At 31.9% G+C, this 25604-nt stretch overlaps 1 protein-coding gene across 1 annotated transcript; it reads left to right on the top strand.

Annotated features, from left to right (window-relative positions):
- Positions 1 to 6102: 6102 nt before the first annotated feature.
- On the top strand, positions 6103 to 25406 carry LOC127732914 (F-box only protein 33-like). The gene is made up of 4 exons (XM_052242126.1): positions 6103 to 6499; positions 12322 to 13010; positions 13362 to 13519; positions 17166 to 25406. Exons 1-4 carry the CDS (start codon positions 6114 to 6116, stop codon positions 17295 to 17297), a joined length of 1365 nt encoding a protein of 454 aa, XP_052098086.1. The 5' UTR covers positions 6103 to 6113; the 3' UTR covers positions 17298 to 25406.
- The last annotated feature ends 198 nt before the right edge of the window (positions 25407 to 25604 follow it).

Genomic DNA, 25604 nt, shown 5'->3' with positions numbered 1-25604 from the left:
TCCCTGAACTAGGGAACGAAGGAACAACAATTAGTCTGGAACCTTTTCCAGGATGTTGATTCTTAGACAAGAAAGAAGGCTCAGTTAGAAGTAAAACTGAAGACATGTCTGCTGAAAACCACTGATATCAGTGACCGCTGTGGATAGTAAACTTGGAATTGATAGTAAATAGCAAATACAAGTTATTTGTAGTATATGTATGTTATCATAATACAGAAAAACGCAAAAATAATTGAAATTAACAGAAAACGAAGAAATAACGGATTGTGGAAAAAAGGGGGAGGACCAAAAAAAATTGTCCTGTCTCCAAGTACCTATGAGGGGAAGGAGACCCAAATCTGTGCGGTAATGGTCACCAAAGAAATTGAAATCTTGAGTGAATTCTTTCATGAAATCAGGATACCCAACCTGCCGAGAATTATATAGATAATAGATATAGCTTCTTGTGTCGACCTTGATTCGTCTCTACCTAATCGATTTACGAGATTTGAACATCGATAAACTACTGTCGTCTTAATTCCATAACGCTGCTGGTTGACTGTTAGTCCCGATGATATCATCAGCTAAGTAGTCAGTGTTGACTGTTAGTCCCGAGGATATCATAAGCTAAGTAGTCAGTGCTTCGGCACTTACATAATTTATAACAACTATTTTATAATTTCCCTTTGATAATTTAATAAAATAAGGGTCCAACTTCATCAGGCAAAGTTGACATGAATTTGGCTGTTCTGTTGGGGTTACTTTTCGTCATAGCTCATAACGTAGAACGTATTTATGTTTATACAACCCTGCTCTCACATGTTTAGATTTGAGGGCTTCTAATGAAGGTAAATCCAGAAAAGTGCTTCGTTTAGATTTGAGGGCTTCTAATGAAGGTAAATCTAGAAAAGTGCTTCGTTTAGATTTGAGGGCTTCTAATGAAGGTAAATCCAGAAAAGTGCTTCGTTTAGATTTGAGGGCTTCTAATGAAGGTAAATCCAGAAAAGTGCTTCGTTTAGATTTGAGGGCTTCTAATGAAGGTAAATCCACAAAAGTGCTTAGTTTAGATTTGAGGGCTTCTAATGAAGGTAAATCCACAAAAGTGCTTCGGACGCGAGACATTTGTATAGTGTTATTTTCATTTCCTAGCACCGGGTCGATACCACTGTAGGTGAACTGTTTGTCCCTAAGAATATCATCACATAATGTATAGCAACTAATTTTAAATTATCCGTTGATATATTTAGAAACTAAAGATTCCAACCCCCACAGGCAAAATAGACTTTAGATGAATTTTGCTATTCTGTGTATGTCCCTTTTGGTCCTATAGCTCCTAACGTTTCTACATATGTTCACCAACCCAGTTGTCAGTTCTTCGGTACTGATATTCACCAACCCAGTTGTCAGTACTTCTGTACTGATATTCACCAGCCCAGTTACCAGTACTTCGGTACTGATATTTACCAACCTAGTTACCAGTACTTCGGTATTGGCATGAAAAAATTGCTTGATTGAAATTTGTTGTTATCAAATTTTGGAAGTTATTTTAAATAAAGGAATATCTCTCTCATGCAAAGCACTCATTCCTTGTCCAGATTTGGTTATACTTAAGGTCATATCAACTTTTCAAATATTTTGGTCTCGATCTTCACTGAAGTGACATTAATTTTCGAAATGCGCATCTGGATCAGTAAAATTGGTGCCGTTTATGTTTTTATACACCACTGGCTTTTAATTGGTAAGGTTTAGGCGTCCTGAAGGAGGAAAGTCAAGAAAAGTTCTTCGGATGCACGAAATTTATAAAATGTTATTTTCATTTCCTAAATGTGTACTCTCACTGGGGGGAAGGAAAGAATGTCAAAGAGAGAATCGTTCAGATAAGATTGTATGAAAATAAACCGAGTGTATAAAAGCGATACTATCGCCTGAAAAAACGGTAAAAGTAAAAAAAGTCGTAGAAGGCTAACAGGCATAGATCGAAACTAGTACACCTTCCTACCAAAACAAATCCCAGAAATTTGCGGAAACGCGGCTGTCTGGTCCAGAGACGTAGTTCAAATTCCCATATGAAAGGTTCCTCTGAAGAACTGACAGAACTCACTTGTCTTGAATATTTTTAACCATTGTTTTAGAATAGGTTATTCTTTCTAAACATTGTGACTTTTTTTTCCCTGCTCGCTCGAATTTTAGGAAAAGGAGTTACGAAAGTTCCCCTTCCTCTAGAGGCAGTACTGTCGGAGGGCAGGACCATAACCTACCCTGATTCTTCCCCTTCACCACTTTGTTTTTTTTTGCCATTGGATGAAGCAGAAGGTTTAGGGTAGCTGTCAATTAGTCTTGCATGCATTGACCAGAAGATGGACTAGGAGCCTTCTTATGATAGGCATTAGACTGAAAATTTGAAGTGGAAATTAACCTTCCTCACTACATCAGTTACCTGTATATCAACCTTCACAGCTTTTAGAGCTTTATCTACTTCTTCTTGAAGTTTTTTCTGCTAATGAAAATCGTCTTTGTGATAGTGAAATAGTCCAAAGTTTCCAAGTTGGGAAGCAAGAAGGCTTTGGCCCGCATGTAAGAGGAGGGATTTTTGGTCATCGAAATTTTCCCCTTAGTCCATTAGCAAGTCAATTGCCATGCAGGGCGGATCTATAACATTTTTTTGACGGTTTAATGCTAAAAAATTGTATATTTTCCAATCAAAGAGGGGGTGGGGTGTACGCCCTCTACCCCCCTGAATCCGCCACTGATTGCAGCTGCCAACAAATGTTCAATGCTGTTCAAAGGACGTTGTACTTTAATTGAGACTATTCTTAGACTTAGTCAAAACAGATTTATATAAACACAATCATTGTTTCATTCTACAGCTTCAACGCATAATATGAACTAAAAAGTATTATTATACTTTCCCATGGGTCTAATAATCATTGAGTCTTTCTAAATGAAAGAAAGAGGACCAGGGCCAACGTACTTGCAACCTAAATTTTTGCTTGAATAATCATCTGCAAAAGATTCATTCACGTAAGCAAAAGCACACGTTGCTTGACTTTGGAAATGGCTTAACAAGGTGAAGGATTTGTAGCTCTTAGAATTATCCTCAATACAACCCGAACCTGAGCAAGCCATGAAGTCAGATGGGGCACGTATGTAACGATGTGGAGAACACACATAGGAGCACCTGAGTACTCGCGACGTATTGAACACGCTAGACTGCTCAAAGCTTCCCTATGCCCAACTATAGAATGGTCATCCTCATCATGTCTACTGAAGCATGTGTACCAACTATGGAAATTGAAGGGTTAGACCTTCCAGGGGCGTAGCTAGGCCAATATGATGTGTACTCAATGCCAGAGGAGGAAGTGAAACTGTAAGGGGTTTGGGGGCGCTGAAGGCCCCCAGAAACTCTGGGTAAATGGTAAAATCCTGCATTCTCGCAATTTCCTGGGACTTAAAATGACCTCACCGAAATCTTATTTTCATGAGTAACAAGTCAACTTTTGAAAAAAAAATGAATATTGATTAGAGAAAAAAAACAAGTACTGTTGGCTTAGGAATTTGGATTTTCTAATGTGTAGTGGGTTGAGCTTGATTAAATTAAATTAAAAATGTCATATCATTAAATGATATTCGTTGCTAATTAGTTAAGGTTAAAAGGGGTGGTAAAGGGTGGTATTTGCATGGAAAAAACGTTAAATACAAAGAAGTAAAAACAATTTCACGATGAACGTGAAATATTTTCGTCCATGAACGTTGATAAAAAAGTACTATATAACGAACGCATGTCATAGGTTGGAAACCTTTACATGTAACTGGCAAATATATAATATTTACGTTTTAAGTCCCGAAATCTATAAGGAAAATGATCAAATTATTTCCTATTTCTTTTTATTAACTTCCAAAACGATAGTCTTTTAATTTTACCAAGCACGGAAAACAAGGACTTTAAATCTCGAAGCATGGAAAATAAGCACTTTTAATCTCGAAGCACGTATAACTAAGTTAGGGGAACACTTTGAACGAGGCACCCGTCTTGCACAGCTGAACGTACAAATAAACTAGAGGCTCTCAAGAGCCTGTGTCGCTCACCTGTATTTACTGATGCTTTGGAAATCATGTAAAATAAGGTTAAAATCATAATTAATAGTATTAGATATTAGATATTATAATGATATCTAAGATGATAACAAAAAACTGCAAAATTTTTGTAAATTTACTAACTCAGGGGCATCAACCCAACAACGGGTTGTCGGATTCGTCTGAAAATTTCAGGGCAGATAAATCTAAATCTGATGAACATTTTTGCCACCTGTCAGATTTGCTCTAAATGCTTTAGTTTCAGAGATATAAACTAAAAACTGCATTTTACCCCTATGTTCTATTTTTAACCAAGTCGGCCATGATGGTTGGAAGGCAGGGTCATCGGACAAAATTTTTAAACTAGATATCCTAATAATGATTTTGGCCAAGTATGGTTAAATTTGTGTCAGTAGTTTCAGAGAAGAAGATTTTTGTAAAAGATTACAAAAATTTACAAAAATTGTTAAAAATTGACTATTAAGGGCAATAACTCCTAAAGGGGTCGACTGACAATTTTGGTCATCCAACTTATTTGTAGATCTTACTTTGCTGAACATTATTGCTGTTTACAGTTTATCTCTATCTATAATAATATTCAAGATAATAACCAAAATCTGCAAAATTTCCTTAAAATTACCAATTCAGGGGCAGCAACCCAACAACAGGTTATCAGATTTGTCTGAAAATTTCAGGGCAGATATATCTTGACCTGATAAACAATTTTACCCCATGTCAGATTTGCTCTAAATGCTTTGGTTTCAGAGATATAAGCCAAAATCTACATTTTACCCCTATGTTCTATTTTTAGCCATGGCGGCCATCTTGGTTGGTTGACCGGATCACCGGACACATTTTTTAAACTAGATACCCCAATGATGATTGTGACCAAGTTTGGTTAAATTTGACCCAGTAGTTTCAGAGGAGAAGATTTTTGTAAAAACAGACGACGCCGGACGACAGACGCAAAGTGATGAGAAAAGCTCACTTGGCCCTTCGGGCCAGGTGAGCTAAAAAAGTAAAAACTCGTTGATCGTCAATTTAAATTTAAAAAAACGGCAAGCACGATGCACGAAAATTACCCTTTACCAACCTTGTTAAACTTAAGTCTGACTGGACTGTTTAAAAAAATCTGTTATGACGACGTAATATAATTAAGACTATACATACCTCACAGGAAAACCATGAGAATGAATCGGTGTTCATGGTCTCTTTATAACGTCATATTTTATTTCGCCAGTTATTTTGAAATCTTCAGAAAAGATGTCAGGACTGGGTAAGGAGGCATAGAATTGTTTTCTGACACCTCGAGGACCATTTTAATTGTTTGCATCAGCAACATATAATCATGATGCTGGTTCCGTAAATGAAAAGTAATTTCAAGAATGGAATATAGCTACAAAGTGATTATTAACATGTTTAATTTGTAAAATAGTTTTTAATTTAATTTATTACTTTAGTTTTATTTTTACTAGATTTACCATATTTTATTTTTGTAAAATTTTCGATGTGTACGCAATTGCGTTTTTGCGTACGGGTTGATACACGCCTGCCTTCGGCTGGAAACAAAAGTAAAATTTTATTAATAAATCGTTTTTTGTTTTGGGGTATTTTTGATTTTTTGTGTATTTTTTTTTTATAAAAGTCGAAAAAAATTTTAGTCCTGATATAAACCCCCTAAACTGAGCCTCCTCATGGGGTTTTTGATTATGTGATTACTTGGCCGTTTGTATAGTGATTATTTGATTAGTTTACCCAGAGACATTCATATATTATATGTCTCTGGTTTACCAGACCAAATATTTCATGATTAATTATTTGATAATCTAGGACTGTACTTTTAATGATTATGTGATTAAATTGGCAAAACTTTTGTGATTATGTGATTACTTGGATGCCCCCATGAGGGGCTTCTAAACTGATTGAACTGTCAGTGTCTGAAAAATTTTCATATTTTCGCGGTATTTTTTTTATATGTTTATTTTTGATAAAACCCGAAAAATCCGAATGTACCCTAACCATAATATCACGTGATCTGACGTATTTTGCAAGTTTCGAAGATGGCAGCGAGACCAAACTGGAGCTCGTTGCCCAGTGTCCTTATTGTGGATATTTTATCCTACCTTTCGCATAAAGACAGACTGAACGCTTCATCAAGTTGTAAAAGATGGAGGAACTGTCTTTTTCATCCATTATTTTGGCAAAAGATTAATTTCAGAACAAGTTATTCAGACAGACAGAGGACGAAGTTTTTGACAGACAGATGTGGGAGATTCGTCAGACAAGTGGTTATAAATTTTGACTCCCACAACCACAAAGAAGTTCGTGAATGCTCACAGATCTTAGATGTACTTTGTGGAAATAAGAATCTAACAAGTTTTTCGTTGTTGCCTTCGAGTTGTCACATTGAATGGCCTGATACACAGTCAACGTATTTTATTGACAGGTAAGCGCCATGACGTAAATATTTACAAATACCAGCTGTGACCTTTAAATAGTAATTCAACCAATCAAATTTATTTTAAGTTTAGATCATAACTGTAAACAAAAGCATGTGCATGAACAGATGTTGACAAAGTTATTGAAATTGTGACACTTTAATAACTAAAATTCATTTTCAATATAGATTTTAAGAAAAACTTAAATGGCTGCTGCCAGCAGGTTAACTTCATATATTCCTCCTATCTAGGGGAACCACCACCAGATAACATATGTTGTAAAGAGAAACATTTAACACACTGAATTGCAGTCTGATTAAAATCAAACCTCTCACTTGGTATCGTTTATTTATGTGTCACGCTCCAACACACGACATATAACATGTATAAATAACGGATCTCCTGTAGTTGGTGATCGCAATACTGGTATACTAGTATTGTGCACAATACTGGTATAAAAATTTTGTACCAGTATTGTATTCCAGTATTGTACCAGTATTGTGTTTTTTTTTTAAATAAACAATACATATATATAGGTTATTAATCTTTTATTAAAGGTGTCACATATACATGTATATGCATAATGATATTATCATATGACATGACAATTTCATATGGAAGGATTGTATGTTTAACTGATGATGCCATTGATGGTACACTAGCTGTGAATGTAATCAAAGAAAGTGTTAAATCATCTGATGTTTTTTTCTTAAGGGAACCGTACTGTCTCAGCATTTTAACAAACTCTTTACTTTCTTCTATGTTTTCTTCCAGCTCTCTATTTCCAAGTCTCAATAGTATATGTTAGTGAAGTTTATATTGACATTAATGCTGTTATAGCTACTGTATCATCAGCATTGGTATTGTTTATTTCTTCTTCAGATGGCATTTCTGCAACCCCCACTTCCTATATTGATATTTATGCATTCAGTCTGTGGACTTTCTCTTACGCTTACTAGATTACAAGCTTGTTTAGATAACACCTGTACGGCTCTCTTACTGTAGGAGTGCTTGTCTAGTATTAGTATTTGAGTATTTGTACCAGTAGATGTATCTGCTACAAATTGTATTGCCCATGGTTCTGAATCAACTGCTTTAACTACCCTTAACAATCATGTAGACAAACAAGTTAATTTGATTATAATCAGGTTCCCCTATTAAGCAACTTTTTATGTTTAATGGATATTGATATCTTTTATCATGTTTATTGTGAAAGATTGATAAGAAAATAAAGACAAACAAATGCTTAGAATCTTAGTATACATGTATTAAAATATCTGTAAAAAATATACGATCGCATACATGTAAATGCTGAATTTACAGTGTTATAGTGTAACAATTTGCTTGAATTTATTAAATAATAACTCAGATAATAAAGCTTTATTTTTTTTATCTAAATTGAACTAAATAAAATATAGAAATATGATAAAATTATTAGCAATTATTTATATAATTATCAATTGTTTGAATAAGATGAAGTAATTACAATAATTTTTATGCAGTTAAGCTGCATTATGCGAGCACCCTAGATTTGTGTCCTACCCAATAAATGCTAAAATACTTGCCATTGTTATTATCTAGCTGGCTACTACGTTATATATAACTAATTGAACACTTTTTTAATACTTTTAATTCTGGATTACAAAAAATATGACCAGAAAAACCTTAAATGATCGTCGAATCACCCAAAAGTTTTGAAGTTGCACATAGGAAGTAGTGCTCATTAGGAATCCTTATGTAGTTTATTATCGCCTGTGCTTTTGGCTAAGATGTCAAAGAACAATTGTATGAAATATTTAATCGCCGAAAATCTCTAATCTCAAATGGCAAAAGTCGTAGGAATATTGTTTGTCGTCAATACGTAGTACAACTACGTCAGTAGTCTATTATATAATAAGTTTAACTGTTCATGCTGTTGGCGGCAATTTCAAATTAGTAGACGAAATTTTCGTATCTTTTTAATTTGGAGGCAGGGGTTTAAACTAGCGGTGGTCCGAGGTCCGCGACCTTCCACTTTTGTAATAGGACTTTCGACTTGGTAACTAGCTACGCCCGACAGACCTTCCACTTGAAAGAAAATAAAAAATAACTTTGCAAACCTTTTCACCAAAGTCTCCAAATAAACGATCTCAAAACTTATTTTCATCATTATTATTTATGACAGCGATGTTCATTTTGTTCAACCGCTAGCTTTATACAGAAAGTCGCCGACAAATAATGTGTAAATTCGAGTAAAATCGTATCTGACTGACAAAAACAACATTGTAAACACAATGACAATGGATGCCGTGAAGACAATTATAATATCGGATCCACTCCGGAAGCGGATATGGGTAATTCCGGGTTTTGGCAATCAACTAAAAAAAAAAATCCAGGCAGGTGACAAAATACATCTATGCATGGTAAATGAATATAAACACTAGAATTGAAAACCAAAAGATATATGTAAAAGAAAGAAAAAGCAGAAAATATTTTATACAGAAAGTCAAAATTACCTTTTGACAAATTTTAATGTCAAAATCCAATACAATGTGACAGCTGGTCACAGTATATCTAACAATATATATATTCCTGGTCACAGTATAAATTTTCTTTATCAGTGATAAATGTTGATAATGCATGTAAGATGCTTTTAAAGTGTAAACATATTACTGCAATTTTGAAGGGGTATAGTTTTCTAAATTTGGATGGTTATATGTCTCTGGTTAAAGTAGCTGGAAGTTTCTTACTTTATTTTCACAAATAATGCACCTATATTATATAATACCTGAATGTAAGCAAATCATATGATATATAGGTGGCATCCTTTGGGCCACTCTACCCCTCCTGTTTGATAACTTTGATACGGATGAGATCCCCACCTCTCAACCATATACATTCATGTATGGGACTATATAACTAAAATGAAATTAAATATAGGGGAGTTCCTGGGGTCACCCACCCCCTCCTGTTTGGGAACTTTTGAAACAGTTGGGATCCCCACCCCTAAACCATATATATTCAAGTATGGGACAATATAACTTATCAAATGAAATCTAGGGGGAGTCCATGGGGTCACCCACCCCTCCTGTTTGATAACATATAAATTATTTGCCTTAATAATTAATTCATTAGATAAACATAAATGTACAATATATGAATGTTAAATGTTGAAGCAACATTGCCACAGTTTTCATAATTACGTTTGCCTTGGTTTTTGGTTAACTGCCTCAGCGCTTACAGCGCTTTGATTGTTTATTTGTACAAGTATAGTAATTATTTTTAACTGGTTGTTAATTGATTTCACAATTATCCTCTATAATCTTTTTGAGTTCATTTAATCTCCCTTTGATCTTTAATATCTAATTTTGCTTAAATTTCATTTTTCATTCTACACCTTAAAGTATAGTGAACAATACAACTACAATACTGGTATATCAGTAATGTACCAGTATTGTTGTTTTTTTAAAAAAAAGTCACAATACTGGTACAAAATTTTTATACCAGTATTATGGACAATACTGGTATACCAGTATTGCGATCACCAACTACAGGAGATCCTAAATAACAATAGTAAGCGAGAGGTTTGATTTTAATCTTGACTGAATTGGTACATATACATTCCTACCCAGTCCCCCAGCATGGCCAGGCAGGTCTTATCATTAGAGAGTTAACTTTTTCCAAAACATCAATATATACCATGCAGTAATTTGTGTAAAACATAAAAGCATACAGGATCACCTCAACAGCTGCTGAATAGCTCATCCGAAAAATATAACATATGGTAATAGAGGAAAGCGGCAAATTCAACCGTAAGGATCTAGGAAAGAAACCACCAATTCATTAGGAGAACTTCTAAAAATCCTCAAACACCACAAGGATTGGTCTGCAGGTGCGATTCCAGGATTTTGAAAAAGGGGGGCCATCTGGCAAGCCGATATGTGGAGTGATACTTGTAAAAAGTCTATGTATTTATTAGGGATGTCAACGAGTACTCGAGTATTCGACTATCGCTCTGTAGTACAGAGTATCGAATACCAAAACGATACTCGACTAATCGATTGATTGTTAGAATATTGCTGTCTTCTTTAATTATTTATATAAAATATATCTTCTTGTGAACATCGTTCGGTAAATTAAGAAGGCATCACTGACTAATCATACTAGTAAATAAAATACATTTTATTTCGAATGCTTGTGCTAAATTGACATTTAAAATGCCTCCGAAAATATGTGTGTTATACATAGGCTTACACTTTAAACTAAACATGTCTTAGCCATTCCGTCACATTGTACTGTCAGATTAAATATTTTCGTCTGCAAGACTGTAATTCACAAAGTTGCAAAACCAACTGTCCCCAAAAAACATGAAAAAAGTTGACAAGAAAATGTTTCCAAATAAAATAAATACGTTGCATCCTCTGGTGGCCCTCAGTGAATAGTTAAACTTCTAATCCATACCCCTATTGTAAACATTAATTTTGTTTTCTTAACGATTACCAAAAACTATTGTTTGATATGGTTTTCCTTGTTATCATTTTTTAAATAAGTGTTCATTAAATTATATTGATTAGATTATTGTTTTTTACTTAATTAGTACATGTACATGTAGGTAATGAGCTTTTAATTAGGGTGTTTAATTCCTTGTCCCAGATACTTGTGTAGATGGTTTTTCGTCCGTTGAACAACAAACCACAGAATGTAAAAGACTAATTTTTGTGTTTCCGTGTTGTAGATATATTTCCGAGCAATTACTCAAGTATCGCTCGATAAAACCAACGGGTACTCGATAAGTAATTGTTCGCAGAGTTGACATCCCTAGTATTTATCGATATCATATATGAAGCTCCATAAGGGGGAGCCCCTGGACCTTCCCCCTAAATCTGCCTCTGGTCTGATTGTTTTCCAAATTGGAAACTTCTAATGAACCCAACCTGACGAGTACCATGTGCATTATTATACGACCACTAAAATGCGGTCGTATAATGGTATGATATCTTCCTCGGAAGACGTTTAATTTCAAGACAATAACTTGAGAGTATAATTGTATCATGTATGGATCTCTATGAAATTTACAACAAGGTTCCATACATCAAAAGGAAGGTTTGGATTGATTTTGGGGGTTTTGTGTCAAAAACAAGGATTTTCTGGTTTTCCAGAATCCGGACAATAAGTGGAGTATAAGTCTATGGATCTCTATGAAATTGTACCAAAAGGTTACATACATGTACCAAAAAAGGAAGGTTGGGATTGACTTTGGTGGTTATGGCCCTATCTATTTAGGAAAAATTAAAGGGGCCAAAAAGCAAGTATTATCAAAATACTTTGTATAAATTGCATATTTCTAGACCAATTTCAATTGGGTTTAATTCAAAGTTGAATTCTTCAGTGTCCACATGTGGACACTATACACATTTATTTTTTTATGAAGTGAACCCCTTTAAAAACTTAGCTAATATTGTCCATTAAGAAATAAATTTTTGGTGTATTTGGATATGGTCACACTCCAAATTCAGAGCTGTATCAAGCTTGAATGTAGTGTCCATACTTGCCCCAAATATTCAGGGTTCGACCTTTGCAGTCATTTTAAGCGGTGGCCTGCATTTTTATGCCCCCATTGCAGTGGAGGGAGCATTAAATGTTACCCGTGGCCATCCGTACGTCCCAAAATTGGTTTCCTTCCTCTTATTTTAGTTTGCCTCAACCAAATGTTATGAAACAGTGGAATATTATATCATTTGCAAGTTACTATAAAATGTATATCTTTGACCATTTTCATGAGGTACAGCTACATTGTAATGCAAAACTTAAGACAATCCGAAATTTCTATAAATAATACTTTTGTTTTCAGGTTTTTAGACTGCATTGAAAGTATTATAAAGAACAGCAAAAAACTGAAACACTTTTCCTTGGGATTTGCAGAAGAGTTACTAGAACATTCCAGTATTATCCTTGACTTACTTGGAAGGAACTGCTCACGTATGTTAGAAAGTCTTCACATTGCCAGCATTAAAGAAGATTCAGAGAACTATGGTATTATTGATCTCAGTGCATCACAGTTCCTAACATTCACAGCCTTGAGACATCTTAGTGTAGACTATGATCATATGAGTAATGAACTTCTCTCAGCATTTAGTTCAGGCTGTAAAAACAGACTGGAGACCTTAGTTGTCAACGTTCATGGAATTGACTCAGAGCATGAGAAAGTGACAAACTACTCTTGGATTGCAGTCAGGAAGAACTGCCCAAAGCTGGAGGTGACTGTCAACTTGATCCATTCCTATGATGGTGTACAGGGCCTTCTAGACATCCTTCAGCCAGCCTTACCTCTAACATGTTTTAGACAAATGTTCTGTACAGATCTCAATCCATCTGCCATCAATTATTTCTCATCACATTACAAAGACACCCTCAGATCAATTTACATCATTGATGGTTTGAATGATGGCTTTCCTATACCATACTTTAGTCACATGGAAGAAGACACATTTGTCATGTTGGCTTGGAGATGTACCAAACTTGAAGAATTTACCTTGCTTGGTTTGTTTTGAATTAAGATGTTTAAGTTTTACCGTTTTAATTTCATTGACGTCTTTTAAGAATGAGCCATATTGATCTTTTTTCAAGAATTGAAGTACTCTTAGTATCACAAATATTCCAGATCAGTATTTTGTTTTAATATAAGAATGTTAAAATTATAACCGTGAACGATAATATGTAACTCAAATTCACAATTTTGATACATGTAGAATTATTCTGTTTAAATTTTTTTTTCACATTTCTTAATATACCTGCATGTTCTATAAATGTGATTAAGCTATCTTTAAAACTCTGTTTTTAGGGTAAGATCAGATATTATATTTATGTATTACATTGTAGACTGTTTTGTAGGGTATGAGATTTTGGATGATGATATAATGGCTATCGCCAGACTACGTGGTGAGCAGTTGAAGAAATTTGATATTCCTCTGTCATGTATTGCCACTTTGGATGAAGATGAAGAAACACCAGCTCGATATGCTTATGTGGATGATGATTTTGTAGTCAGTGTAGGTTTTGATTATATATGATAGATCGACGTGTTAATAAACTGCATGCCTGGGTAGGTGTATGTATAGTGCTAAACTGTGTATTTCCATGGCTTCTAAAAGGGTCATATACATGTATTCCGGACATTTATAAATTTACTGGACATTGTCCAACTGGGAAAAGCATGAAACAGACATCTACTTTTAGTTTTCAAGGCTTTCTTAAGAGACGGTCATTTAACATAATTAAAAAAAATTGAAGTTTATGCGATCTTTTGACCTGACCTTTTGCCTTCATTATGAACAGCCACACATTTCTGGTCATAAAAGTGACATGATGAATAAGTACTATCAAAACAAACCCTACTTTAATACCTTCTCATTTTAATCAAGGTTAATTAGTTGTCAGACAGCTGAAATTTACCTGTTCAGGCGACAGGTAAAACATTTTGTGCCAGACATTGATCAGTCTATTCAAAGTTATTTTCTTACATTTCAGCGGTTTCAATTTAATTTATTTAGTCAAAAAGATTGAAACTATCAGAAATATGTTTATAAATATGATTTGATGAAAAATTTAAAAAGGTTTTAAACGAAAATCGTCAGAACCATGTTGTTTGAACTAGTACACGTGTGCGCAGGTGGGAAATTTAATTATGCATCCTAATTCTTCAAAAATGCTAAAATAATCATTGATACCTTTATCTAACGTTCATTTCGAGTATTTTCTTGAAGAAATAACGTGGAAAGAGCTACTTAAACTCAATCGTGCTTTGTAAACGTACACAGAATTTACTTATCTGTCTCTTATCCGTGTTTTACCATTGTCAAGTCAACATCCGGTATCAGAAAAATGTGCTTTTTAAAAATGAAAGTAAAAGTTTTTGACAAAGTTATTTTGCACAAATAAAGAGTCTAAGGCAGATTTTAGTATGCTGAGGTTGCACACGTCGAATGATATACTGTCAGTTTAACAGTTTACGTCAGAACATCGAATTTATATCAAAGTAAAGTTTTAATATCGTTTTAATGTCAATCATTGGTTATATGATGGCCAACTGATTACCATAGTTGCCTTTTGATACTAAGTCTTAAGGGATTAAAATCAGGATATGACCTAAAATGTCCAGCTTGCTCAAATATTTTTTGGAAGCCCTGGTATGACGTCACATAATCAATATCAGTCACGGTTACAAGGGCTTCATCAAACCCCTAATCTGTATGACGTCACATAATCAATATCAGTCACAGTTACAAAGGCTTTATCAAACCCCTTATCTGTATGACGTCATGTAATGGATATCAGTCACTGTTACAAGGGCTTTATCAAACCCTTATCGGGGCCTTTATGGCCGAGTGGTCTAAGTAGTTACTACTGTAATCACTAGCCAGTCAACACTGAGGTTGTGAGTTCGAACACCGCTCGTGCGGGTGCACTCGACTCCAATCTTAATTGACTAGGATTGTCAGTTTTCCTATCGAAGGTCAGTGGTTTTCTCTGGGCACTCCGGCTTCCTCCACCAATAAAAACTGCCCGCCACGAAATAGCCTAAAAGTGGTGCTTAAAAGCGGCGTTAAAACACCAAAAAATCAAAATCAAATCAAACCCCTTATCTGTATGACGTCACATAATTGATATCAGTCACGGTTACAAAGGCTTTATCAAACCCCTTATCTGTATGACGTCACGTAATGGATATCAGCCATGGTTACAAAGGCTTTATCAAACCCCTTATCTGTATGAAGTCACATAGTCGATATCAGTCACGGTTACAAGGGCTTTATCAAACCCCTTATTTATGTTTTGCGTCATGTCGCCTGAAAAAAACATATAAATTAGTTGGACTTGAGGTACATGTATATGATAAAGTGTATATGATATTGCTTTTTAAATATCACACTCTGTATCAACCCTCAGCCAATATTATCCGTCGAGCAGAGCTCTTGGGATTATATTGTTGTCTATTGTTGATACAGGTGTGATATTAAAAAAGCCATATGATATTCTCTATTTATATCCTAATGTATGGGGTTCAGTAAAGGGGATGAATATTGTCCATGATTATATTATTTTTTTAGATGACTGGCAATCAGGACATTTAAAAATCTCTTAAGGGCTCATTGCCCATCCCAACCTGCTGAAGAGTACACTATTAATTATACAAAAGTCTTCTTTGTTCAACTGATTGTATCTTATTATTTTGATAAAATCTCTGAAGTAATTATCAGTAGGGAAATAAAAACTGAAGAAGTATATATGTTACAGTGAATTTGTATAATCAGGGATTATGTAGAATCCCTGATTTTTCAGAGATTATGTAGAATCACCAAAATCATTAGTGATTATATATAATCCCTGAAAATGACCAGTGATTTTACATAATCACTGAACATTAATATAATTATTCTACAAATTCCCTAGTATGATTTCAGGGATTATCAATAATTAAAAGATCCTGTGTTTGATAAAAATTAGATAAAGATAACTTGTCATTTGTGTTTTCTTATTCCTTGAAAGTTTAAGTATTTAAATTGTTTAAGGGCTCCTACCATCTCTTATATTTCATATAGATAACACTCTTTACATCATTACACATTAACATAAGGTTGGGGCTGGTGGGCATGGATCTAAAAAAAATAACAAATCTTAAATATCTGAAGATGATATGCAATTTATTTAATTTCAAGTTCATTATGGTTTTCAAAGATCATTTATATGACAAAAAATGTTCAAACTGTAAATCCACAGTTCATTTTATTTGTAGTAAAACAAATGGTGAGGAAGGTTATGAAACATCTGTGTGTATTTTGTGTTCAAATGAACAAGAAATTCAAACTGAGAGAACTGAAGCAACTAAATGTATAGAAAAATTCGTAAGGGTTCCGCGGAACCCAGTGTCTCGCCTACTTTTGCTGTTGTCTATATTTTCAGTGTGATAGGATCATGCACATGATAGATTAGTTTAACAGTTACTGAAATGGTTTATGTATCTAATAAATGTTTTAAAAACTTTAACTGCAGACTGAATGTTAGCTGAAAAAAAACCAAGTCCATTTATAAGTAATGTACGGATAAACAGGCAATAATTTGTTTTTAAATTTCCTTCAAGATACTAGCTTTTGATCATAAACAAGTTTCTGTCCAAGTTTGGTACAAATCCAGGATAGTTTAAGAAAGTTATTAATTTTTTTTTAATTTTAACCACAGTGAATGTAATGTTTGTTTTTTAAAATATTGTGCTTAATATTTTAATATGTTGTGCTTAATAATTTAGTATATTGTTCCTAACATTTTGATATGTTGTGCATAACATTTTAATGTATTCGAGGTTATCATTTTAACATTTTGTGCTTTACATTCTACAATCTATATGTTTATAATGATGTTTTAATATGATTTTAAAGAATGAATTATTTAAATTTTATTCATTTTCTATATAAATGAAACTAATTCTTCATTTCAGTTATTCTGTATAATCCCTGACTTTTTTTCTAGTGATTTTACATAATCCCTGAAAATTTTAGTGATTATATATAACCCCTAAACTAACCAGTGATTCTACATAATCCCTGAAAATTTTAGGGATTCTACATAATCACTGATTATACAAATTCACTGTAACATATATATATTAGTTGTACTAAACCTTTTTATTCTTTCCCACAGGTGTCTAACAGCTTAAAGTGGCCTTGGTATCCAAAAGAAGATAGTGAACTACCATTAGCAGTATTTGATGCTCAAGCTGACGCTGAACTAGCCTACATTGAGATCCTACTGTCTGACCAGCAACAGAAGTGACAACGTACAGCAAGCACTTACCAAAAATATTATTGGAATAGCTGAAGTTGGGGAAATTTTCTTTATCAGTACAACATGAATTTATTGGTTTCAGTTTTGTCTGTTTATTGTAATATATACTTTATATACACACAAAAGATATTTTGTTAAAACATGTTTTTTTTTATTGACATGTTTTTCATTTATATTTTATTTTGACCAAACGTTTCAGTTATCTTTTAGATGTCAAATTAACTCAATGTTCCTTTAAAAAAAACATTGATGTTTAACGTAACTCATGATAGTATATTAGTAATAACATAAAAGGAAAATCTCAATGAAAAGTATGTGAATGAAAAAATGAATAAACATAATGACTCATTAAAATGGATTAGGGAAATTTAAGATCCATGCAATGATATAATTGGTTGGTTAATAACATTGTGAGTAGGGTTTTGATATCATCACACTGAAGTCTTGTTTAAGGAAAGTAATGGATAATTAAAGCAAAATATAAATTTGTCAATTCTATGTTATTATTTTGTACCCTTTGAAATTACTTTATGACTTTGATACTTAATAGAAATCATATTATCATTTTTATGTTGTCAGATCTAATAATACCTCTCAGTTTAGCCTTTTAACATCAGTAAATGATTTATAAGATTACATATACACATGTATAAACTAATAGCTGTCCTCACTTTGGTAAGTGTTTTCTGGTTTTATGAAAATCATATATAAGGACACCATCAGAATCAAAAAGTATTTTGCTAACCATCTATTATAGTGCTTTAATGTAGTTCTAGTCAATTCTTGCCGTATTTATTGTAATAAAAGATCATTCCAGTAGTCTTAATAAACATGTTGACTCAAAGAACTTTTGATATATACTATTTTGTTTAATTTTTATCATTATGAAGAATCTGAGAATATGGCAAAGGTTTTAAAATTATATTGGAACAATATGTTATCAAAATAATGTGATAGACATTGTGATCTTTAAGTATGAGGTCATGTGATACAGAACCATACGTGCCAATTATAGAAATAGATCTGAGTGCAATATTTTGTGATACATCTTAATACCACAAGAAATGGTGGGATAAAGAAACAAACGATTATTTTTATTTTATAATCTAAGATTCTGATGTTTTACTCCTATATATCCTGTTGTTGTGAATTTTGTGCTATATTTTATGTGCTTGAAGAATTTTACAACTTTATACACCATCAAAGTGCATTTTAATTCCATTGTTGTTTAGTATTAATATTCTTTGATGAAAAAAGTGAAGGACTTTATATTAAAGTTTAATTCAAGAATTAGGTCAAAGTAATTTTTAGCTTCCATTTGCTCCTATTCAATTTTTTCAAGGATAAAAAAATATGAAATTATTCTATCTTACACATCTTAATGTTGCAAACAAATCAAAGGACTAATATTTAAGTTAGAATGGACTTCACATGTAAACCCTCATGCAGCTCAATGAATAATTAGGTCATCTATACACAACTTTTCCTGTAAAGATGTATATTTTAAATATATGTGAGGGAAAATTGCATTAAAGTGGTAAATAGTACATCTCTTGTTAACCTAGGTGTAGCTAACTAAAGAAAGTCATCTCCTTTTATTTGTTTGTGAATTGCTGCTTAAGTGAAATATATTTTCCTTCATTTCTTTCATCAATTTAGGTGAACATGAAAAAGTAGCTAAATCAGCAAGTAAAGAACTAGCTACAATTTTCAAAGGATAAGTGCAATCAAAAATAAAAATTTAGAAAACCAAGATCTAAGTTTTTAACTCAATGTTGTTATTTGATTTGTTATTTATTTAAACATCCTTGTTAACTTTGGTCCATTTTATACACTGAGAGACCAAATATTGTTGATTTTTACAAAAAGTTCCAGCACATTCATATAGCAAGCCTTTGGTATATTTATTAAAATGGGCATTTGTAAAGGCGTAAGAATATCAGGTTTTCAATCTTACAGAAATATTTTCTTCAGTGGTTGATATTTACATTACTACAAGGGATCATTGCTGGAGTATATATAACTGCAAGTTCATATTCCATTGTTGACTAACAACAAGTAATGTTTCATGTTAGTAGTTGCATTTAAGACTATTTTATTGTAAACATATAAAGAGAGATAATTGTTAAACAGCAAAGAACTAGGCAAAGCATAAAGACTTGATATATTCTCTTGTTGTTAGTGCAACATTTTGGGGGAAATTATGAAATTTAACAGGTTTGAAAACTGGATATTTCAAGTACTGCTATATGTGGATATGTGTTTTAACAACTTGATGTAAATATGTAAATAAGTTTTTTTTTATTAAGTTTGTTGTTTTATTTTTATTGTTCTATATTATAGATAATTACCAGTGTTTTCTGAAATTTTCATTATTTTAACAAATATTGTGTTAGAAATTACAAGCTTGAAATCTCTTGGATGTTGTCATGAAATTTTTCATACTAGGTTATTTTTTTCTGCATCATGGGACATTTTTATGTAAAAAATGATTTAGAGAGCTAGTAATATGTAGTACTGTTGTAATTTCAGTTCAATAAAAAGCTAAAATGCCATAGCTTATAAAAATATAAACAATCTAACTTTGGTTTCTCTAGGCAGTTATGTAAAATTATGATTCCATGTCTGTTTGATGTGCCAATCTGAAAAAAGTTATTGGAAATCTAAAACGTAATTTAAAAAATTGTTATCGGGAATTAACAAATTGTGTGAAGAAAAATAAACAGAAGACCTGAAATATGAAAGATGAAATAAAAAAAAACTCCAACATACAACACATCACAATGAAGTTGATACATCATGTCAACTTACTACAACTATATTAACACAATCTATATAAGTATGGTAATAATGTGTTACAGTAATTGATTACAGTATTTGTTATAATAATGAATGAACACATGTTATATATGAATCACAAAGTCAGTTGAATTATACCACAGTCTTTCTTTATACATGTATTACATTGTCAAAGATCTTTGTGTGGGACTCATCCTTAAATGATCTCAAATATTCAACAGTCCCATTTAAACATGTATGTACAAAGTTTTTACTGGAGAAAGACGAAGAACATATCAAATGAAGTTCAAATGTGTTTGTAAAATCTTTACAGAATAGCATGTAATGTGAATATTTGTAAAATCTTTACAGAAAAACATGTAATGTGAATATTTAAGCCATCTCTTTAACTATTGAAATATGCCAAATCTGTAAATTGACAATGTTTATTTTTAATTTTCCCTTCTAAAATGATAAGGTATTAAATACACTACATATGTGGGGAATATATTTGTCATCTCAGTACTACTTTTCACATTTAGGATGCGATAAAGTGTGGATGAAAGACATTTGTAATAAAATTTGATACAATTATTTCAATCTCATCCATAGGCAAATGATAGCTTAATATTGAATACAAAAAAAAAAAATAACAGATATTTTTTTTTTATTATTCTATCAGTATGAAAACGATTTCTTATTATTTTCTTGAATTATGACAAGATTTAACAAAAATTTGATTTTGTTTGTACTTTTCGGCATGCATATTCTATTGAAAAATCACATTATTTGATATGGAACTCCCTAGTATGTTGGTTACTTACTTATAAGAATCTCATATATGTTTACAATGTCCATAGTAAAATAATTGTTGTCATTAATATCGTGACAGTGAGTCATAGCTTTTGTTATAGATATGTAAAATATATTATAAATTATGTCAAAATAAGATCATTATAAATACGGGTAACAAACTTGATACGATGTGATGTCATACACGGGTGATATATAGAAATTTATATTAATGTTATAAACATGCCTTGGTCAATCATGCAATTTGCTGATGTTTGTAATTAAATTGTTATCAAGATCCTGAAGAAACTTGACTGTCAAAGGTTTATTCATAACTTATATATTACATAATCTTCGTGTATTTCAAAAGTACACTTCCGTACAAAATTATTGACATTGTCCAGAAGAAATGGAAGTAAAGATGGATGAAAGAAGAATTTTAAATGTTTATGGCCATGCCAATTGAACTTACAGTTCTTTAGATACTCCCTCACCATTTTAGTGAGATTTTATTTTTTCATAAATGAAGACTTCTCTGCATCTTTCATTTTAGATATTTTTGCAGCTATAGATTTGATACAAAATTTTGGAAAATTTTACTTAAAGCTCAGTATGTGAAAAATGAAAATTTTGCAAACGAATACAAATTAGAAAAAAAACACATATATTCAATAAATATTTATATGAATATCCATAGATTATTATTCAGAGGAGGGAGATAAATAGTTACTTATTGGCACATTTAAAAAAAAATCTTAAGTTCATCAAAAATAAAATTTGTGTTGCTTTTTGATACAATGTGTTGTAAGTTTTGCTATAACGAGTGGAAATGATAACTGCTATCTAATTACAAATTCAATGTATAATTTGTCAAATGACCAACCTTAAATAGTCAAGTTTCTGATGATTGAATGTATAAGTAAGGAAATATTTATTAAGCCTTAAGAAGAAGTGTGAGAGGTTGTAAGCTAACAATTATGGAAAACTAACTTACTAATGTGGTGTAAAATTAGACAAAACTTTATAATGTGACCAACTAAGAAAAACATGTGGAATGTATGTTATTTAATGTTGTGTAAATAGTGTGTATACATATTTGTTATTATCTTTAAATCAAACATTCAATTAATGTAGTATCTAAGGGTCTATCTCAGCTCATCAGCTGAACAAAAACTGGATCAAAATAAACCGAGACTAGTCATTTGACATTATTAAATTTATAAAAAGACAAACAAATCTATCATTGGTGTTTAATATATGCTTATTCCTTCTTCTAATGATAATAGTTGATTGCAAAAAGATTTTTTTTAAAAATAGTTTTCTTCAATTGTAGATAAGTTGAATTTAACTAGGGATAATGTTACACTGACAATTTTCTTATCACACATTTACAAGTTTTAGAAATAGTTGATTGATTGAACAAGGCCTGAACTTTCAAAGGTGTAAAACATGATGGAATGTTCATCCAAGATGAGAAAATATTTTAGAAAAGAGAAAATGATACCTAATCACTGATGAAGACAAGTATGTTGACATTTGGCCTTATATTTGTGTACATTAAAAACACTCATTTTTCTGACCTTTTTTTTCTTTCTGGAAACTGGTGCAATTTTCTGGTCCACAGACAACAGATAAGCACAAATAAATGTCTATTATCTAAGAGAATTAAATGTTTCAGATGTATTTTCTTCAAAATCAATATTATTAGAATTACTTGTAAGCCTTATTTAGATCAGACAAATCTCATAATGGCCCTCATACTTCCAGAAAAGAAGGGGCATTAATAGCAGTTTTGTTTGCCAACACATAGGATTTATAGTTTGAGGAAAAAAATCATATTATCATTATTGTGTGATAACATTACTAATGATAATTTTCAGTACAGTAAAAATTATGATCAAGTATTAATTTTATGCATTTATCATAATTTTAACACTAACAAAACATATCCCACTGTAATGGATCATTGAAATTAAATTTTTTGAGCATTGAAAGCTATCACTTTTTTCACAGGATGTTTAGGGTCAAACTCCTCATTATCTACTGTGAAACACACCATGTATCATGCATTAGTCTAATATATTGTCTTAGTATTTATTATACCAAGTGAAGAATATTTAAGTGAAAAACTTGTTTGTCTATATAGCTATGTAGTATTGCTATGCTTGTCTCTCATTTTTATGACCTAATTATGGTTACTTTGATCTTGTCCTAAATATGCATGAAATATTTGGCACTGTTGCCACTGTATGTTAGTAAACAAGATTCCTTAAATCAATGTATAACAGAATTTTGAACATTTATATTTAATTTTAACTGGTTATTACCTGTTTTACTTACATATATATATATATACACGATATTTGCCAAACTTGATTTCTTCCACCATAAATGTATCAGCATAACAGTGAAAATGAGAATGTCATTTGAAGGTCATGTTTTTGCTCAGAACTTTTGGAAGAGAAATAGTGAATATTATACTTGTTGGATTAAAAGGACAGTGTATGTGCATTTTAAAAATGTTTTGTTTACTTAGTAAAAGATTATGTGAATTAATGAATGATATTTAATCTTTGTCATCTGATAAGAATTATCCAATATCAGATAAGGGCATTTGAAATCAATCATACAAGAAATGTACAGGGAATCAGGAATACGCCAATTTTTATCAAATAAATCCCTTCCTGGATGTTATATATGCTTGTGTAAAATGATGTTGTGTATATAGTTGTTTTATTTATGCTTTAATTGTTTGATGTATCCAATGCTCTAGAAAGGAGCACAAGGTGCTGAGAACATCAATGGGGAGACAACCCATGAATCAACAAATAATGCTTGTTGATTAATATAGTATGATTATTCTTAAATAGTTTTAATGGGAGGTTTGATACAAACTGCTCGAACAGAAAGATTTTGTCATTTAACTTAATCTATGTGAGTTCATGAAGAGGAAATACATATGTGAAAAATCATTAAACAAATTAAGCCCTCTTCCACAAACTATCTCATGTACATGAGATATTTTTGAAATGTAAAACATGAAGTACTGTTTAAAAATGAATTAGTGTATTGAGAATGGTTCCTATTGAATAATCATACTATATTTAGACAACCAAGTAAGAATGATCATATTGTATAAAATATTTTGTCAATTGTGTGATTATAAGAAAGACACAATAACATCAATCACGATGGACTTGTGGTAAAAACATTCTAATACCAAAATGTGTTCAAACGAAGTCAACACCGAAACATGTGACAGTCAATCTAATATACATTAATAACCCAAGTAGGAAGTCATTTTTATAATACGATCTCATCTAGGAAATTTTTCATTCATTGAATTTTGCCCCTTTATAACAATTCAAAATTACCTACATCAATGGATAAAAATGGCATTTCTTTGATTAAGTGTTGAATATTTTCTCATAAAAACACTGCAAGTATCTTTTAAAATGTATGTGTTTTGACATCTATCTGCATTTAAAAGGGAAAAAGGGACAAAAATCAAATGAAAAGTTTCTTATATACATCCTCATTTGTCTTCCAGAAAGAAAATGTACTTAATACATTGTGATGTTAATACAATGTGTTGTAAATGTTCAATGGTCTGTATTAATTATACAAATTAAAAAGGATTGTTCTGTAATCAAAGTATGATTAGGGAACGTTTTAGATTTGAACATCATTGCCATTAAAGTAAGAAAAATGTATAGATATATGTATTGTTTGTTTCAAAAATTGGAAAATAAGACAAATAAAAAGCTACTTGACATTCCAACATATAAAGCTTGATTTACATGAAGAAAAAAACATTCCATGATTGACTGTCTCATGATATATAGGTACATATAATGTATATCTGTTACAGCTTATATTATGTGCTTATTAAGGAACCTTGGCAATGGATACCAACTGTCTTTCATTAAGTCTAGAGAGATCCTGTCATTTGAACTAGTCATCAGACAAGATACGGCACTGGTGACAGGTGCTATCATTTACAGTAGCTAAATAAACCAATTTATTTCACTCTTACTAGCAAGGCATACAGTAACTATGTTTGTAAATAACAGACTGTAGATGTTAGTACCAAAAACTGAGTTAATATTCTAAGCAAATTTTCCATTCTAATGATATGGTTATACTATTACAAAATTTTGTTTTTGACATTAAGACAATAAATCTTAAGTGACTTTGTGCTAAATAAAATTTTTCTAATTGTTAAATAGTACTCTTTTGGTATAAACCATTTATAGTCTTTAAGTCAGTGCTCAATAAAGGTCTTCAAAGAAATGAAATGGTTTATTTAGCTATTGTATTATGTTTTGTTTTAAAAACATACCAGTTAATATCAGTTTATAATAAAAGTGCCAAAGTCAAGTCCATTAAAGACTCATGCCTTTGAAACAACTTGTTTGTTTTATCTTGTTATAAGTAGAATTGTTACACAAGAAAAAGTTTTATGATTTTATGTATATTATGGAAGTTGATATCTGAAGTACAATAAAGATGAGCATCTGTGCTCCATATCTGTGTTTATTATTTTACTTAGTGCCTTCATTATTTTGTCAAAAGCAGGAAAACTGAAATACATGTATACTGGATTAAGAGCACAAACAGTGTCAATAGGCCGGAATTGAGAGAACAATTCTTGATGAAATTTTGTGATAAAGGATAGCATGATGTAATTAATATAGACCAAATAAAGTCAGTTGTGTGAATTAT

This window comes from Mytilus californianus, unplaced genomic scaffold, assembly GCF_021869535.1.
Source record: "Mytilus californianus isolate M0D057914Y unplaced genomic scaffold, xbMytCali1.0.p SCAF_3, whole genome shotgun sequence".
Taxonomy (NCBI): domain Eukaryota; kingdom Metazoa; phylum Mollusca; class Bivalvia; order Mytilida; family Mytilidae; genus Mytilus; species Mytilus californianus.
This window is presented reverse-complemented; position numbering and strand designations above follow the sequence as displayed.